General features: G+C 43.0%; 1 protein-coding gene across 10 annotated transcripts in view; it reads left to right on the plus strand.

The window, feature by feature from the left end:
• The window catches only part of fam13a (family with sequence similarity 13 member A), a 54,169-nt gene that overhangs the window by 31,455 nt on the left and 3,183 nt on the right, over positions 1 to 19,531 (plus strand). For 4 of the 10 annotated variants that reach the window (XM_035906268.2, XM_035906264.2, XM_087841720.1 and 1 more), the window contains 11 exons: positions 3,880 to 3,921; positions 4,032 to 4,226; positions 5,087 to 5,291; positions 13,353 to 13,512; positions 15,515 to 15,580; positions 17,358 to 17,571; positions 17,646 to 17,787; positions 18,067 to 18,148; positions 18,319 to 18,524; positions 18,741 to 18,824; positions 19,179 to 19,274. In XM_035906268.2, coding sequence (XP_035762161.2) covers positions 3,880 to 3,921; positions 4,032 to 4,226; positions 5,087 to 5,291; positions 13,353 to 13,512; positions 15,515 to 15,580; positions 17,358 to 17,571; positions 17,646 to 17,787; positions 18,067 to 18,148; positions 18,319 to 18,524; positions 18,741 to 18,824; positions 19,179 to 19,274 — 1,492 coding nt within the window. Of the gene's footprint in view, positions 1 to 3,879; positions 3,922 to 4,031; positions 4,227 to 5,086; positions 5,292 to 13,352; positions 13,513 to 15,514; positions 15,581 to 17,357; positions 17,572 to 17,645; positions 17,788 to 18,066; positions 18,149 to 18,318; positions 18,525 to 18,740; positions 18,825 to 19,175; positions 19,275 to 19,531 lie in introns of all 10 variants that reach the window. The other 6 variants (XM_035906263.2, XM_035906267.2, XM_035906265.2 and 3 more) reach the window with 3 other exon arrangements.

Raw genomic sequence — 19,531 nt, forward strand, 5'->3', positions numbered from 1 at the left:
TACTGGATTACCTGAGCGAACGTTCCCGGTTACACAGTGCCGGGATTTAGCTGGCATAAGCTTCAGCTGGGAAAGCTTTGGACTTGTTCCGTTCCCACTTTTTACGCCTTAAAGACCTGTTGACTTTAAAACACCAAAACAACCACTGACTAGAGAAACACATTATTTTGGTCTTACTGTTATTTGCAAAGTAGTTTTCTTAGTTAGGGGCTCCAGGGTGAAGCAATTAAATTCAGCAGTCCTTAAGCTTTTCTACAACAAAGAGTTGCCCTGTTGGATTTTTAAACACAAAAAAATGCACAATAGGGGAATTAAAATGAGAAGACCTGTCATATCGTCACAGAGCAGACTTAAAAGTTCAGCAAATCTTACAGACGCTATAAAATTGGAAGTCCAAATTAATGTTTTGAGTCTGCCTGGAACTATATTTCTTTAGGATTTTATAAAATAATGTTTGTTTTTATCAAGATAAAGAAGATTTGTACTGTTCTCATGCCTGTTTATAAAGTAGAAAGCTAAAGAATTTTTCTTGGATGATAAGACCTCGAGGATTACAGCGTTTGGACAAGAAACAGTGAGCCCATAATGCATGATGAAACCACAGCTTTGTGTTACCAAAGCCAGCATAGATATTTGTCCTTTTGACCCTATCTTTATAGGGTGTGGCTTCATATTTATTGCACAGACATGAGAATGGCCAGTCAGTCAGTATCACCAGCCAGAAAAGAAGGATATTTCATAAACACATTTATTTATTCTTAAGAATTTATTAGTATTAGTATTTTAAGTTTGTGAAGGCGTTTCACCTCTCATCCAAGAGGCTTCTAAAGGTGGATGAGTCCCAGGTATTTAATCCCTTTGGAACAGGTCAATGGATCACTGTTGATCATGTGAGTCATCCCATGAGCCAAGGTGTGAAAAAAGGCGAGCATCACTACCATCAGCGGGGGTTAAGGGTGGAACCACCATGAAGAAACCTTGGATGAGAGGTGAAACGTCTTCACAAACTCAAACGAAGTCCAGTTTCCTTCTTTTTCAATCTCTCAAGACTACCATGACCTGGATGAATGAGAATCTACACGGACATCTTCATGCATGCGTCATTATCACTTCCTCTTGTGTATCAGTTATCGATACACAGGCACTTTAAACACAGTCATGAGCACTGTATTGAGTTTCCCTGTAATTCCCACCCTCAGTCACAAAATGTCAGTCTAATTTTAGGCTGAAAAACTGGTTACCACTTGAACGCATGTTGAAGTGTAACACACCTTGGTGCTGCATAAACCTTTAAGATCATGTTGTCTCAGTCAAAAGTAACTGGAACAAACCTGAGCAAGACAACTGTTAGCTGACATGCAACTTGTTCTCCATGACTCTTCAGGTGTAAAGCTAAAAATAGTAGAACTAAAACAAACGGTATCAAGTTTGTTTGAAGACAAAACACTCATGCCGTGGTTATGGAGTAACAACAGAAATGACTCTCGGTGTACGTTTTTACAGCTAGGCAGTGAAATTTCACACTCACTTTGTTAGTCTGCCGTTTACCTGGGCTTTTTGGCGTAGTTTTATATGTTAGAGTACTTTCTAGAAAGGATTGGTAACTTTGCCCATTCATATCCTGGCAGTGATGTTCCTGTTGCGCTTGTGATGTAATGAGTCGTCCCTGTTTCCCCTCAGGTCTATTTTTCCCAGAGTTCATGGCTAAGAATGTCTTTATTACTCACCAGACAGCCATCCCGTCACATACCACAGTGGTTTTACAGTTACCTCTTCAGCTGAAACCAAGTCAGTGGGGCACTACGCTCTCTGGGAAGTGATGCCATCTTCCTCAGAAACAACACTTCTTATATCACGTGCCAACCAAAAGAGTATTGGGCTCGACTATAGCTGCTAAATATTCAGGAACCAAAATCTTTTGTAGGTAGTGATGCTAAGCTTAAATGTCTAAATCTTTAGACTAATGTCTAAAAACCAATATGGATGGAATGTTTTTTGCTGAATTTCTAACTGGAGTACAGCCCACTGTGTATGGTTTTAATTTCTGATCCATATTTAGTTTTTTTAGGTTAAAAGAAGACAAATAATCATGTGTTACTCCATTGGTTGGCTCCATCGTATCCCGAGATGAATCTGAGAGTCACGGGATCATTTAGACATAAATACATTTTTCCTAGCTTCCTGTAGATCTAAATCTGGATCTTTTTCTCATGGGAGAGCGCATGGAAACAGTTCAAGCTGAAGTCATGGTCCAGGATGAACAGACAGTAGTGCACAACTTTTTTGTTGTAAGCAGCCGCAAGCTAAAAAAAAGCCATGATCTACTGTCATAGTGCTATACTTAGAGCATGGCCTTGGTTTGTTAGTCAGAGTGCCATAAATGTTTCTTGAATTATGACAGTCATCAAGTCATAGACCAAATATGTAATTGACTGTCTTATCACCTTTTACCCCCGCCTGCCTTTTGCATGGGCCACAGCCCTAGAAAGTTGTAGAAAGCTCTAGAAACGTCTGTCGTATTTTAGGCTTTAGTATAGATTGAATGTTCAAAATGGGACATTTGTGACAGCCACTGAATCAACCATCCCTTTAACTTGTCGCAGATTTGTTACAATGTAGCAATTTTCTTAACATGATATAACCAAGGCGTTCAGTTTCTGCTTCTGTCACAACTTCCCCTTTCTGTTTTTCCCTCCGTTAAAAATGAAACTGCACTGAAGAGAAATGTGATTTTGTTTTCAGGAATTTGTATTTGTGAGTAGAGAAACAGAAGATTTAAAAAATCCCATGTGGATTATTTGAATTCCTTATACTTGTGAGTACTTTACAACCTTGTTACTATTACACAGTGCAGCAGGCTTGCTTTTAACTCGACCCGGCATCCTGCCTTAGAGATTTGCTATAGATTTGGTAATATCAGTACATGCCTGTGGCATGTTACACAGCTCCACCACAGTCACCTTCACAGTACACCATCATGCCATTATTATCTCGTCTTTCATCAGCGATCCCATTTCCAGTTGTTATTACTGTCAGCACCACTGTTTATGGAAGATTTCGTTTGAGGTCACCCTCGAACATGTTGAGGAAGCTGCAGTCCAGGAAAAGCAGACATGATGTCGATCGGTTGGTCGAGGCCAAAGCAACTTCCTGAGGAGAGCGGATTTTTCTTTTGCTTTGCCAACTTAGTCACAAGAGTAATGTGTTAACGTAATTATGATCTAACACTTAGCTAAATATGTAAAAAACGGCCAAAAAGAAACCACTTAAAACTCATTCACCTTGCAACCTATAAAATGTGAGAAAATGACCCTTTACATCCAAACCCTACGGTCACAAAAGATAATGTTTAAGACTTTTTATTGACTTGTTTTTTCTCAGTTAGACTTTGTAGGAGGGAAAATACTGAAACATCTAAATATTTTCAGACGTCTGAGTAAAACCTTTTAAAGATGTTTAAGCAGTGGTGATGTAACAGCGGTGTTATGTTTTTTTCTACAAGCATTCAGTTGAATCCAGGTACTTACACAGGTTACAGACACATTTCATGCTGCATATAGTTTACAATCCTATTGCTTTACCCTACAAGTATTTAACAACAGAGGGCGTTAAAAATAAAACCAAAATGAAGTCAGAGATCAGTATAAAGGTCCATGACCGTGTACTCTGTTGCTGGACTTACTGGTAGCCATGGAAGCCAGCCACTTTGCTCCCCAACGATCCATTTAAGCTCTGAACGCAGCTGAGTTTACCACTCGCCCATGCACTTGATCACCAAAGGCCACAACGTGAGCCTCGGGGGGATTTTCAGTGTTGCTCAGTGACCTATGTGACCACTTGTTTCTGCGCATTAAGCTTCCCTTCTTGTTTTTCTTTCAGTAACCACCTCTCGCCCGTCCACTGCAGACCTGGTGTGGTAAAGTAGGTATATTTCTGCTTAAAATAAAAATAAAAAGTAAAAGCTCTTATGAAACAGTGAAGAGGGTAAAATGGTGCATTTCCTTATCTACTCATTGTGTTGCTCCCTGAAGTTTTCTGGACAGGACCATACGCTCAGCAGTGGAGCAGCACCTCTTTGATGTGAACCCCTTAGAGGATCAGCATTCAGACGCCCACGAATCGACCCCGTGCCCTTCACGGGTGACACTAACAGCGAGACAGAGACGTAGGCACCAAAGAGAGCAGCAGCATCAGGAGGAGGGTCAGAAACACAGGGAAAAAAACAGGTACCGTGGGCGTGGCATAATCACGAAGGTGGTAATCGATGTTACCTGCAGAAAGTGGCCTTCATAGTGGAAGCACTACATCGTGTTTCTCCTCATTTATCATCTTAAAGCAAAATAATTGTAATTTACTTGTCGTACTGACCACTCAAAGCACTTTAACCACACGTTCATACAGCCTCTGCCTCGCATACATGGTCAATTTAAACTCACTAGTTTACTCAGCCTGTATGTCTTTGGACTGTGGGAGGAAGCCGGAGTGCCCGGAGGCAACCCACGCAGGCACAGGGAGAACAAGCAAGCTCCACACAGAAAGGCCCCGGCCAGGGTCGAGACCAGGGAGCTCCCTGCTGTGAGGCAACAATGCTAACCACTCCACTATTGTGGCGCCCACTTTCATTATGGAAGTCTGACCTCAGAGGCTTCCTGCAGTGATACTACAATGATACTTTCAGTTGATGTTTCAGTTTCAGTAAACAGTGGTGAAGTTTTGTTCTGTGGGGAGAGCTTTAGTGTGCAGTCATAATAACTGGTATCATTCCAGTAAGAAGCTAATCCTTGTTGATGAAGACCTGGTGGAGTCTGAGAGATCAGCGGCACGTGGATTTTGGGGAGTGTCTCAACAGCAGAAAATGTTAATAAGACAGGACAGTAAATAGACTTAGCACAAACACTAAACAGCACATTAGCTGCTTGAGAACATATAAAAAAACGCATCGGGATGACCTAGGGCATTTGGTTTCCAGAAGCATTTCATCCATTTTTAATCTGATTTAAAACCGAGCAAGGCGAGCAGAGAGAGAGAGTCCGATGGAAGGCAGATGTCTTATTTCCTCACCCGTTTCCTTTTCGTCTGACAACAGAGCGCCTTCGGTCACAGTAGACACCAACAAGGAGAACGTCCCGTCGAGCGGCGGCAGCAGTTCAGGCAGCGTGGGGGAAGACATGAGCAGCCGTGTGGACTCACAGGAAGGCCAAAGAAGTCAAGCTGAGCGAACCCCCAAACCCAGGAAGCCAAAAAAGAGCCCAACTCTCATGCAGCTAAGCGAGAACACGGCTGCCCACGCAGTGAGTCACACCTTGTACTCCCCGTCTCTTTTCATCTTTATGAGTGTGACATTTTCCCTCCTTCTTTACTATTATTATTATTATTATTATTATTATTATTATTATTATTATAATAATAATAATAATAATATTATTATTATCATTGTGAATTCATTCCTCTTTTCCCCTTGTGCACATGGCTTCACCACATGCAAACAACTTCTCAAACTAATGTACCAATGATGAATGAAGCATTCATCTCAACTCCCTGCCATCCTTGTTTCTGAGTCACCGCAGATAATTGCCTATTGCAGTTGACAAGAATCACTAAGTGGAGGCTGTGCAGCATCCTAATGGTGCTCTGCCATTAGACACCAGCTTGTAATGTGCAACATACAAGCTAATTGTTGCCCACTCCTTCAAACGTAAAGGCCAATTATGAGAGTGCAGTTAGCCGCTGCTTTTATCTGTTTTAGATGTCATGTGGATACATGAGTCCAGAGGTTTCTTTAGTACTGAGTACTTTTTAAAAATGTAGTAAAATACTTCCTGACAGCGATTCTTATTCGGATCATTAACAACAACGCAAAAAGTGACAGGCAGCAGGGAATTAAATTCAGTGGAAAGAAAATTAATTATTGATTTAAAAGGGCGGAAGCTTTGGCTGATTATAGCAACAGCTGTGTTTCAACAAACAAAGAGAAAATATTAAGTTGAAAATAAAGAAAAAACCTCAAAACAGAAATGTTTTGATGATAGTCATACACCAGTTCTATGTTTGTTGGCCACTTTATTTATAAACATTTTAAATACGGCAGTTTAAAAAAATGTATTCTGATCATTTGTTTGTTTATATTCTATGTTTTTTTTTATAAACACAATTAGCTCACACTCAGTTTTAACAATATAAAAATATTGATTGCATTAGATCATTGCTTGATTCTGAATTAAGCAGCAAGTTTGCTTTGTAGTAGCTGAATGCAGCAGGCGTTTCATTTAATTTATTTATTGAGTTTTGGAGTTTACTGCTACATATATTAACTACATCATAGAATATCTAAGGGTGGGTTTTCAGGATTGGGTAATAAATTGTGGGATTACTTGATTTTTACAGTATTTTAATCAGATGAAGTTAGTCCAGCACTTTTTGTTTTCTGCCATTTGTTTGTCTTCTTTTTTTATGTGAAGAGGAAAAAGTATTTTTGTCTCAAAACTCACATTGAGAGAGAAAGATAAGAGAGAAGGCTACTTCAGTTAGTTAATGGGCCTTTGATTAATGAGCTTTATAACTTTGGCAAATTATTTATAGTCAGTTCAGTTTTTAAACAAGTAAATATATTCAAATTCAAGCTTTTCAACTGTGACATTTTATATGTTAAATAAGTAATTAATTATTTTAATAGTTTATTTAATGGTCTGATTGTAAAAAAATATATATACTCAGCATTCAGGTAGTGTGTGAAAGGTCACGGTGTGTGGCGCTTGTGGCTCAGACTTGTAGTAACCTGATCTCTGCAGACTCTTGAGTACGACTTCACAGTTGGCTCTTAAGTAACTTTTGCTGATGTAAAGTTGAGCCGCACCGTTTCGTCTCATTTAAAATAGCTTTGTTGAGTTTACACACTCGCAGTGAGCAGAATTCGATAAGTGCAGACTGTTTTTAGTTTTTGAGCCTCCATGGCTCCTCCTTGCGCAACAGTACAGATGACACAGAGTCCCTTGACACACATACGGTGAATGCATGATAACTGGCACCACTGTGATTGGACGGTTAGATGACTGTAAGTATCTGTCTCCGTTGGTGGGAACAGCTGTCTCTGTGACTGACTCTTTAGGTCAAGAGTCACTGAACTGCATGCCAGGCAGCATGTTCTGGACTATTTGACTTCTGCAGTTGCTGGGAAGTTCAGATTTGTGGTTTTAAGTGAAATTTCTCAGTTACGTTTTAATTCAGTATAGACTTTGTTTCTTTCAGTGAACATCATCAGGCCAAAATTGATGCCTACCCAAGAATCTTCATGGCCTTTGCTAGATTTTGTGGTTAAGTTCTAAATGGGGTAGCGTGCTAAGCTAAGATGATCAGCTGATACACACTGCACTGCTAAAGCATCAGCATGCAGGAGCTGCTAATCTTTGTGCATCTTTACTGACAAGTGTAGGTGACCAGCATGAAAAGTAGCTTTGCACACTCCCCCTGACACAGACTGATAACAGTAAGCCCACGTCAGGTATCACATTCAGTGATCAAGTGGCCTTTATCACATATTTAGGTTTGTCGAGCATGATATAAGCAGTCCAATGAAATAAAAAGCAAAAACAAGATGAGCTCATCAGAGCAAAACCCATTAAAAAAATAAATAAATAAACAGTTGCAAAATTACGCCACTTAGCTAATTACAGTTTGAATGTGTGTGGTTTTAATAGTTCAAGGAGTTTGCTGATAAAAGATCTGATGATAACCAGAAACGCAGATGCTCAGGCACACAGAGGCTCTACTAGTTCACCTGAAAGCAATGTTGTTGAGCAGGTTGTTGTTAGACAAGGGACAAGAGTAAGCAGGCTGGCAAAAAAAAAGTGAGCAAACCAAAGGCAGAGTCCAAAAAACAGAGAAGGTCAAACAAAAGAGAGGAAAGTTACCAAACGATGAAACGTCTGAGAAAGGTCATGTTCAAGAGGAGCGATATATGCGCACCCATCTGCCTCTAGATTAAAACCAGGGGAATAACAATGATAATTCGGTGTTCTGCTGGGAAGGCCTAGCATTGATGTAGATGCTGCTTTCACACATACCACCCCTCCCAAACCCCTCGCAGACCATGCACACTCCTCGTGTTAACTGCAACCTCCCCCAACAGGAAAATCCCTCAAACACAAAGCCCAAGGCATTGACCTGATCTCTAAACTCACCCCACAACCCGCATGACCTGAAAGACCACAAACACTAAAGGACACCCCCAAAGGTCCCGAGTTGATCTGGCAACACTTTGGAAGTTCACCACACACTCTTTGTTTAATAAATATCTAACATGACTACGTTTGTATTTTTATCTTTAAAAAAAAGAAAATAAGACACCTCCTCTATTTTCCGAGGATATCTACTGTTATCTGTCGTCTCCATAGGCACAGTGTAACAATATTTCCTCTTGTTCTGCAAGCTGTGGGCGTCCTAAGGAGGGGCTTAGCAAAGCTTCATCCATTCATTATTTTTTTTAACTGCTTATCCAGCTTAGGGTCACGAGGCGGCAGGGTACACCTTAAACAGGTTCCCAGCCCATCAATAGGCTGATACAGAGCGATACACGACTACACGACTGTGGCCTGGGTCTGAAATTTAAAAATCACTTAAAAAAACAACAACAACACAAAAATCGTAAAAACCACTGGCTTTTATTTTGACCAGTGTGATTTCTCATCAGTGTTTTTTTGGCTGCAGCACTCATTGGCTTTTGCTGAACTGAAACTCCTAAACCATTCCACAGAAAATGTCACCTTAAACAAAAGGAGATTTTTAGCCTTTCCGTGAAAGGGGATTCCCCCCCCCCCCCCCCCCCCCCCAAAAAAAAAAAAAAAAATCAATATTCTGACACAAACAAATCCTTATTTTTTCTGCTCTTTGAAACACCGAGTACAGATTTTAAGTTTAGTGGCGCCGTGGGTGTGAGCATAAGGAAACAAGCCACCTTCTCCATCTGCTCGTCTCCGATTCTAATCTGGACTAGCACACTCATGACATGATTAGCATGACTCATGTCGTCAGGAGTGCTGAACCAATATGGTGGCTCTTTTTCTGAGCAGCACAGATGGATCTTCGTCGCAGCTCGGGCCGCGGCTCTGCCATCACCAACGCACTTGTGCCACAGAGCGGCCATCTGGAGCCGGCATGGCGCTGAACCCTGGAGGCTGGTGCGGCATCCTCTCAGCTGGTGGTTAATGCCCGGGTTGCCACTTGAGCACCACACAAACACGGTTGACCCCATCTACATGCTGACCTCAAAAGTTTCTAAAAGTTGTGCAGTATAGCTCAGCGTGTCGTGGTTACCTGGGAGAAATATTAGCGAGCCAGTCACCATCTTCTAAAATCCAACAATTTGTTTTTATTCCACTGATTTAAATGTATAACTTTCAGTATAATCAGTAGATTATTCCACTAACTGAGGCAGATGTTAGGTGCTATAGTAAAAGAATTTCACTTCCTCTGTTTCACAACTGCTGGTCGATCATTTTTTAAATTCCTAACCACTGCACTGTTAAGCTTAGTGTGCTGGTGTTTTGTTTGTCCCCATAAGTTTGTGTGTCGATGCAGCTCGAGTCCCTGTTAGCTGGCAGTTCTTCAAAACATTTTGTGCCAGCAGCAAAAGAAAACTGATAGTGAGAAGTGAAAGTCGCAGTGTTTTTCACCAGCTCATGTGCACAGGTGAAGCCGGATTCGCTTATAAGACGACTGTGACGATGCCATTACAGTAACTGTGTGCCAAACACAGTAGTACATACTGTTCTGCACGTTGTACATGTTGGCCTATTCATACTGAAAGGATTTAGCCTTTTAGTTGTCAGTGAGTTTCTCTCGACATCACTTGCAGACGCAGAGGATACAAACACAGAGGAGTGCATGGTATTTGTGAATATTTCAATAGCATTAAACCAGCGGAATCAATAGTTCTGCTGGTGGGATGCAGAGTGACTGCGGACAGGTAACAGTCAGATGACAGTTAGATAAAATAAAACCTGTCGAGTGTGGGGGTCTCGAATTTTTGCCTTCCAATGTGTGGCATGCCAAAATATCTGAGAACCGCTGCATTAAATATATGTGTGTGTGTGTGTTAGCCATTGAAACACAGTTTAATCTTTATTGAAAAGATCCTTCTCATCCATTAAACCCCACTAACACACCCACAGCCCACACTATAGCACTGTCAGTTTCACCCCTCCTTAGCACCAGCTGCACCTCTCATCATGCTTTAATCATGAGAGTGGCTGTTGTGGGCAACAATATACTCTGTGTGTGTGTGTGTGTGTGTGTGTGTGTGTGTGTGTGTGTGTGTGTGTGTGTGTGATATTGATCACTGTGTGCAAATAATCAAAATAATAAAGCAATAAAACAATAAATAATATAGTAATAAATATTAATAATAATAATCAGTGTGCTAAATGGGTGTCAAGTAAATGTGAAGTAAATAACAGCATCTCTCTTTTATCAGTTTGATTAGTTGTTCTGAGAAAACAGAACCGGCGCTGTTGCTGCTTCTCATCACATTACATGATAAAAACAAATGAGTGCACACTTCATTTGTCTGATGGCCATCTGCCACACTGGTAACACTTTAGAAAAAGAACATAAAGCACAGTGACTAACAAGGGACAAGTATAGAAGTAATCAATACGCACTGCTACTAAAAACTGCAAAAAAATGATTTTCTTGGTTAAATTACTTTTGAGGAGGGTTCTTTGTTCTCTAAACAAGCCAGCAATCCACAGTTGTAATTTAATATCGCGAACCAGTAAGGAAAACAAGTTGACCCGCCTGGTGCCGGCTGGTTCAAGCCAGTTTTTCAACAGTCACGAGTCAGTTCATCTGTTAAGAAAACTAGCTACTCATGGTAACTAGCTGAAGCAAACCCTTATTTCCCTAACAAGTTTTATTTGTTTTTTGTTTTTGTTTTTTTAGTCTAGTTAAAGTTTCATTTCAAAATAAGTGTTTGAGGGTACTTAAAGAAAGATGTTTCTGTTATCACGAAACAGTACACTTGTATGGGGAAAGTGATAATGGTAGCATGTAATGCTCAATTTGCTGCCAACTATAAATGATACATACAGTAAGCTTAAACAGAGCTTTCTTAGAGCACTGGCTGCCTGCCAAACAGCTGCCAAGTCTTTTAAGTCAAGCCAGTTAAAATTAATTCATGATTGCAATAAATTAGTTTGAATGAACAAGTCGCAACTTGTTTTCCTTACAGCAGAATTTCTGTGAGTACTTTTACTGTCAGCTAATCAAATGTACCAGAACAAGTAGGATGAGCTAATCAGGCATTGAAACCGAGCAGAAGGTTTATGACTCTGAAACATCATTTACATATAAAAGGGTGTGAGGAGAAAAAGGGTGACGTGCTGAAGGCGTTCTGGCTCCTTTGGGGTCAGATAAGAAAAACCACACAGTCATTGTTTGGATTTTCACAATTTTGTGTCCCAGTTGGATTTTATTAAATGTATAAAAGGTCTTATTTAGGTCTCACCTTAATTTAAGAGTTGCAAAAAAGGAGATCGTCGGATTAGATGTAACCACTCTCATGTTGTTGCTTTTATGACCACAGGGATTGTTGCGTTTCATTAGAGTTGTAAACACATCCACTGGGACTAATTTGCAGAGCTCATAGGGTGGGCGTGGCTATTCTGTATTAATGTTTTTCCTAGAATACAAGTCAGGATACCCTGCTTCAAAAAATGCCTTTTGTAAATGAAATAATGACGGTCAAGTTTCAGAGTTATTAATTGTTCCGTCTGAATATGAACAGTTTACCTGTTATTCAGCTGTGAAGAAGACTCGCCCACTAAAGAAACAAGAGTAGACAGGATTGGCTTCATACAAGCTAAACAAACATCAATTCAAGGAGAAGGTTGTTTTACTCAAAGACCACAGTGGATCTGACCGTTTGTGGGACTCTGTGAAAGCGTCTGATAAGATGCTGGAGCCAATAAATACTCACAAATACTTGGGCATGTCACGCATGTGCCAGATGCTGCAAAGGGGCAAACAAAAGTGCCTTTGTCTGACAATGTAAAGAAATACTGAGAACATGTCAGATGATGTGCTGTAGTATGGTGCACTGCACTTTAAAGGCTCGTGTGCATGAGGGGGGGTATGTGAGGGATTCAATCTTAGATAAACTGATGCTGCGTGGTTTGTGAGTGTGTGACGCTAAGCGCGTTGAAGGGGAAGTTTCTTCTGTTTGTCCGTCACAGTCTGCGCGTTCTCTCTAGGCACCATTAGATCCTGGTCATATCCTCTGTGGTTCACATGACATCAGAGCTGTTTCCCACAAAACAGCTGAGGGGTCTTGATAACACCCTGTTTTGGGCCCTGCGCCCTCCGCTAAAGCCACAAGGATACATATGCACATACCTGAGACTGATTATTCTTTCCTACAGTAATCTGTCATTATCATCAACAACAACTATCATTAACCAAAAAACAAAACAAAGCTACATTACAGTGCAGCTCTTTCCTTTAAGCCGTCTAGTAGCTGTGAGTCCTGATTTGTTTTCCCTAAAAATAGTTTGGTCCCACGCCTGGACAGATTTAACTGATATGTTGAAAATGCATGAGCTGCCAAGTGCGAGTCCTTTCAACTAAATTATTTACAGTGCGGCCCAAGGTTGACGGAACAGCTCTGATCTCGGATAAGCAAAGTGGAATTTTTGGATAGTCTCAAATCTAAAAATAGGAAAAAGAGGGAGAGGCTGATGGGTAAAAATGTGGACTAAAAAAAAAAAAGCAGGAAGCAGGAAGTGGATAACATGAAGTTCTTTTGCTTCATCTGATTTTTTGTCTGCAGAGAGAGAGATGCAGGGAGGGGGGGGGGCAAAAAAATCACTCAGTCAGTCTACGTGTGCTGGCTCACGATTTGTGCTTTTTCTTGTTCTCGCTTCACGCCCCTCCTCCCTCGCTCTCTGTTCCTCTGTCTCTCTGTGTGTCTCCAGCACACCCCTCCCTTCTGCTCTTGCTGCTGTTAAACAAACAAGTCCAGAGCTGGGCGGGTGGGGAATATATGCATGTCAAGCCAGAGAAAAAGCAGGGAAAACTACCGTGGAGAGAAGAGAGAGAGGGAAAAGAAGAGCGGGAGGGGCGAGGGGAATCCTGTGGATGAAGGAGAAGGCGGAGCGAAGCCGCTCCTGCTCTCTAGCAGTCGGCTAAAGACAGATGGGAGGATGTTTTGACCAACTAGGGGAGCCAATCGCAGCCAGGGAGCAGCCCCCTACATTAGGGCAGGGCTAGTCTGAGGGAGTGTGTGACTCAACTTAAAGAGTGTGTTCACAGGCAGCCTGTTGTTGTTGAGCGCTCGTTTCTTGTCTCTCATGGTTGTGCAGACGTTGAAGACGATGAAGATCCAGGAGTCGCCGGTCACTTGTGACGCGGGTAGGGTCGGCGGAGAGGTGCGCGGCCCGGACTCAGACTGCGAGAAGACAAGCTGTGAGGACGTGCCCCGGTTGGACCTGACAGCACTGACTGAGGACAACAACTGGGGAGGTGAGCCTGGAGACCACCTGGCTGTTGCTTAGATGTTTCTTTCCTTTGCTTTTAGCCCCTTTACAGTTTGTCTGAACAAAAGGACACACATGTCCAGACAGCAGGTTCAGGATCCTCCACCCCAGGTTGGGTGTTTGGGTCGCAGCTGCACACCTTCTGCTGCCTCATCTGCTCCTCCTCCTGAAGCATGCTGCTTCTGCTTTTCCTGCAGAATTTAATTGTTAAAGATCCTCTAGGTTCCCTAGGCTAACTATTTCTGCAGGAGAGACACCAGAGACGTGTTTGTTTGCTTGGTTAGAAGGATTGCAGTACTGCCTTGATCTCCCATGAGGAAAATATGAAAGTGCAGCAAATACTCGATCTGTGGTTTTATTTAAAGAGTAAACAGTGAGGTTCTAGCAGAATCTATCATCTATGTGGAAAGCCTGTTTGCAGGCTTAGCAACAGATGACCACTGCTGTTGATTTCACTCACAAATCAATCATTAAAGGGTCGGCATGGATGGCGATAACAGCGTACCAATCAGCTGGCTGCACAAACTTAGGTTAGGTTTGGAGAATTTATTGATCATGGCTGAACTGTTCATGCTCCATTTAAATGTTGACGTCTCTGCACGTGCCTGAGATGTCAGCTGTACGCGGGATCCTAATTTATTGATCCTGGCTTCTCAAGTGGCATTACTGTTAAGAGAATTTGCAAAAAGAGCCTTCCTTTAGCCGTCAGACCTCTCTCGAGCTTGTTATTAATGTGCTTGTTTGTGCCGTGACTGCGCTGTGCGCACTTTCGATTGCGTTGTCAGGGTATTGCAAGGGTGGAGGTTTCTGTGTTTATGGGTGAAAGCCAAGGCTTTTGCGGAACTGTACTCTGGAATGATGGCCAACGTGTTCATTCGCACACTGGAAGGACATGTTTCTGCATGTTGTGTTGACATCTTTCCGCTGCGGTGATTGGCTTTGACTCTCACTGCCTCCGCCACCGCTGCTGCTTCCTGTTTGAAGCAAGAATCAAAACTGTTCCATGCAAGCAGCCTGTCACTTTCAGCAGCCGCGTGTTCGGAGCATTAGTGGGCAATTGCGTGTTTGGTGGAGCTCTCTAGTGGCCGGACCTCATAGAGGGAAAACACCAGCAAGCTTTAGATTTGTTGTTGTCTCATAGTGAAGTGTTGTGTCTGAGATATTATGCTGTTTAGGTTGTTTGAAGTCATGGTTTGAGCGATTTTGCCTAGCCTGGTAGACGGTGTGTTTACATGCTTGTAGTTAAAATGTAATTTGTGTTCTAGTGAGGCACACCGCAGTGAGTTACAGTTCTTTATTCAGTCCACGTGGCGGTTTTACTCATTTGTATACCATCCTTTGCATCTTGCCAATTTTTTCACCCCTTTCTTCCTCTTCCTTAAACTCCCCCCACATCCCCCGTGTTCTGTACATTGTGTCCTGAATGCATAACTAAGCTCGTGGAAACAGGGCGCCTGCATGATTGGCTGTGACAGGCTGCTTCACATGAGAACAAGCAGCGCTGGTCATGGTGCGTGCAAGTATTGTGCAAAGCTGAACTGTATCTCCGTGTAGTTGGCAAGATTATTCATCAGCACAGAGTGCCAGAGAGGAATTGCTGCATACTGTACAGAAGGCATAGTGCGGGCCAAATGGCCATGTGGGGGAATGAGGGCTTCAGGCAGGAGTTGGAGACCTTTGTCCCAGTAAAGTTCTAGCATGACCTGATATTTGGTGTCCCCCGCCTGTGTGCCAGCGGTGGTGGAAACAACAGTGGCCGATTTTTTTTTTCAGACAGCGGGAGACACAGTTATGGATCTCACGTGTCCCACGAGACCATTAAAGTTTATGTGTCTGTGTATTAGTTTAATTTCCAGTAACTGATTCAGCAGGAAGGATGCCTGCTAGTTCTTTGGCTTATTTCTTACTTCTCTTTCTTTGTTTTTCTTCCTTCATCTTGTCCTCATCTCCTTCTCCATCCCCCCCATTTCCCTCTTTTGTTCCTCTAGATTCTCCGTTTTGTAACTCCCCTTTCCTTGATTTCAAAAGCATTTTCTATCCAAGTTGTTGCGATGGTAAGTCTCCCACTAACATCACTGTCAGTGCTGACTGGCCTTTTCTGCGAGTGAGATGCCAGAGTGAAAGAAAGGAAAGTCTGTCTATCTGACTTTTACCGCTGCATGGCAACATGCTTGAGTGATCGGGAACATTGTGGCAAAGGGTGGCACGCCTGCGCACACGCACGCACACACGACCTTTAGTGAAATGGCACACCGGCGTATTTTTTTTGTTTCATTAGTCCAGTTAATCCTCAGCCATCAGCGAGCAGTTGATTTAAAGGATTAATTTCAAATGCCGTGAAGCCTTACTGGCCGGCTACACTGCACTAAGCTTGATAATAGGCCTCAAAGGAAGACCTTCAGTCTGACTGAGGGTTTGTTTGCTGTGAGAGAGCTCTAACAAGCGAGAGCCCTGCTACTCGATGAACTGCACGTACCTGGAAGTGAAGACGGACCCCCCGGGACTCCCGAGCTGGAATTTGAGCTAAATCATTTCTCATACACCTTAACCCACCCCAGCTAAGAAAAATATGCATGTGCGGTGTTGGACTGGGCGTGCATATTTTCCTGGTTGCATACTGACACCTTGAATGTTTACACTGACAGTTGGTTTCCTTCAGCGCTTGTTTTTACTCCCTTTTATCTGTTTTCTCGGTGTAACGTCTCCCCCGCATGTTTTTCATCACCCGACACCTGATTTTATGGGTGTCTCCTGTTCCATGAAATCTACATCAGAGTTCCTGCTGACTTTTATGTTTTGAGACATTTCGTAGAGAGCTTCTAGTTTAACTTTTAAACAATCAGATCATCCTCGGTCTGCTCTGTCGCTCTCTCTAACGCACACATGCTCGAACAGATGCGCCGTTCCCCTGTCGACGTGCCGAGTGGAAACTAAAACACAAGCTCATCACTGTACCTCTCATCAGGGGTCACGCCCTGACATTATCCCACAGAGTGCCGGGCTTTATTAATAGCCCGGCGATTGTCAGGGGTATCTAGACGGCTATTTTCACCAAGCATAATTATTGCCAGAGCGGAGACTCTGTAACCAGGGGATGAATAAAGAGAGAGAGAGAGGCAGGGTGGGTGTGTCTTACCCACAGTTTCAGAGCAACATCTGTGACTGCTGAGCCCCAGAGGAAATTCTTTTTATTTATTTTTTTCCCACAGAAGCACATCCAGAACCTTCCACAGAGCCAGAGAGGCTCCGAGATGATGTTAGCAGGGAGAGAAGTCGCTGTCTGGCGTCTTCAGGATGAGAACCGGGGCTGATTTTAGAAAACGAGCCGTGCATGCTGTTTGACTTTCCCAGGACCCTTTCACATTTTGACCTCCTATATTTGCTCTTTGACTTCACAAAATATACATATATAACCCAACAGGAAAATATGTGAAATGTGACATTCGGTAGCGTGCTAGCCACCAAAGAGCAGCTGAATGTGTTCTGATAACAGTGCCCATGAACTCACATCGGATGTTTTAGTGCTTTTATATATTATCTTGCACAACATCGCACCTGTAAAGTCTTTTTTTGGCAGTATTTTTCTCCAGTTAAATGTCTTCTTGATTTTTAAAGTAGAGATAAGTTGATGGCGGTACCTGTTTTGGTTGGCTTTTCTCAATGCGGCTGGTTTTCCAGCATCATATTGTCCCAACGTTAAGGACTTTCCTTGCATGAATGTGCCGATGTGCTGACTAATCTGTTGTTTTTTCACATTCTCTTATGTGTTCTGTGTGCAAAATTATGAAAGTGTGATGAAAATCTTTACATTTTTGTTTTTGTGTCACTCAGAACCAACCCCGGCGTACTCGCTGCAGAGGGAGAGCATGGACCGCGAGGAGGCCAGGCTGTCCCCTCACTGTGGGGGGCGTCTGATCCGCCAGCTCCTGGAGGAGTCCAGCGACCCGATGGTCTCCCCTCGGTTTTACGCCTACGGACACTCCCAGCAGTACCTGGATGACACGGAAGTGCCTCCATCGCCACCTAACGCTCACTCGTTCATCAGGTAAGCTGACGTGTGCTTTTGCAGAGCTGGAAGGAAGGAACTGGGAGCTGTAACAGCATCATTTATCTCTACAGTCGCAGGCGGAGTTCATCGCTTGGCTCATGTGATGATGAAAGAGAGGAGCTGACCTCCGCCCAGCTCACAAAGAGGATTCATATACTGAAGAAAAAGATCCACAGGTTTGAGGAGAAGTATGAAGAGGAGCGAAAATACAGGGTAGGTAGTAACGACCGGTTCATTCGTCATTGTTAATAAAGCCCCGCGCCTTAAAGTCAGACTGTAATGATGTTTCTGTGAAACATAAACACGAATATTGACTGTCAGAGGTGCATCATTACACCAAGTAGGGCTCTGCCTTGTTGTTTAGCAAGGCAGAGCCCTACTTCAGATTTACACTGTTATCCTCATGTGAACAGTAATTGTAGGTATTTTATTTTGAAAGAGCAGCTGATCATCTGTTTTGTTGTTGTTTTTTTCTTCTTTTCCTCCACGCAGCCCTCCCACAGTGACAAAGCTGCAAACCCAGAAGTGCTGCGGTGGATGAATGAACTGGCTAGGCTTCGCAAAGAGCTAAAAGGTAACACACACGCGCACACACACACACACGCACACAGTCTGACAGTTAATTTGATCTAGTTTTAGTCATGATTCAGGCATCTAACTTGCCTCTGATTGGATCCCTTCCAAACTCGTCCCGCCTTTCTACACAACTTACTGAAAAGATCTGGTTCTTGTCTTCTTCACCAGAACACAAGCTGATGAAGTCTGAGGAGGACCTGACGCCTCAGCCCCGCCAGCGCAGCAACACGCTGCCCAAAAGCTTCGGCTCGCAGCTGGAGAAGAAACCTCAGCAGGAGAAGGCGTCGAAGCCGCCAGTGGAAAGCACCCTGGAAGGAATTCAGAAGAAGCTGCAGGAGAAGAGGGACGAGGTGAACCGCCCCGAGGACATCAAGGTAAATCCGCGGCTATGTCGCACGCTCACAAAGACGATGGAATAAAACATTAAAAGCCAAAAGACTTTACATGTTTAAAGCATAAATTGTAAAGCAGACTGCACACTCTGAATTTATTATCACACAGAAACAAATAAGTTTTGCTGCGAGCAACATGGACTGAACTCTTGTCACTTTTAAAAGGCAAGTGACTCACTTCCTGTCTCCTGCTAACAGGATATGACACGGGAGCAGATTGCCGCAGAGAAAGTCGCCCTGCAGAAAGCTCTTCTCTACTACGAGAGTATCCACGGCCGACCGGTAAGCCTCCCTCCACCCTCCCGTGTCGAGTAAACGAGCACAGATTGTGACGAGCGAGATGGACGATGTGTTTGTTTTATTTTAGTCATTTTAAATGCAAAAATTTGCCCAGTTTTGCAAATAAAGCTGAACCCATACCAGTTTGTCTGGACCAAATCCAGATGCCGTAATTTTTATTCCTATCAGTACAGTTACATATCACGCCCTGCAGAGATCTTATAGTGAAGAAAAATGGTTTTGCTGTAATTTTGTTTTATGTTAGCTAGTAGCTAGTTAGCATGCAGGTAGAGAGGATGACAGAAATTTGGTAAAACTGTGCTAAAAGTGTATCTTTGTTCTCCCCACCTGGAGCAGATGACGAAGAGCGAGAGGCAAATCATGAAGCCGGTGTACGACAGATATCGCCTGGTGAAGCAGATCCTGTGTAGAGCCTCCACCATTCCTGTCATAGTAAGTATCACATCCTGCCGGGTTTAAAGCCACACTCTCAAAACATGCACAGACACTTAATCCCAGCTCGTGCCGGCTTTAGCACCTGCTGCTGGGAATGGACAGCAGCCATGAAGCAGCTTTCAGAGCGCTCGGAAAGCAAGGTCAGAGGTTACAGACTGAGGTCACAGGAAGTGACAGCAGAGTGTTGAAGAGGCTCAGGAAGTGAAAAACAACACAGCCAAGTTAAATAAACGGAAAATAAACACAACCAGTTC

Source organism: Neolamprologus brichardi, chromosome 6 (genome assembly GCF_056152115.1).
Source record: "Neolamprologus brichardi isolate AB-2024 chromosome 6, ASM5615211v1, whole genome shotgun sequence".
NCBI lineage: Eukaryota > Metazoa > Chordata > Actinopteri > Cichliformes > Cichlidae > Neolamprologus > Neolamprologus brichardi.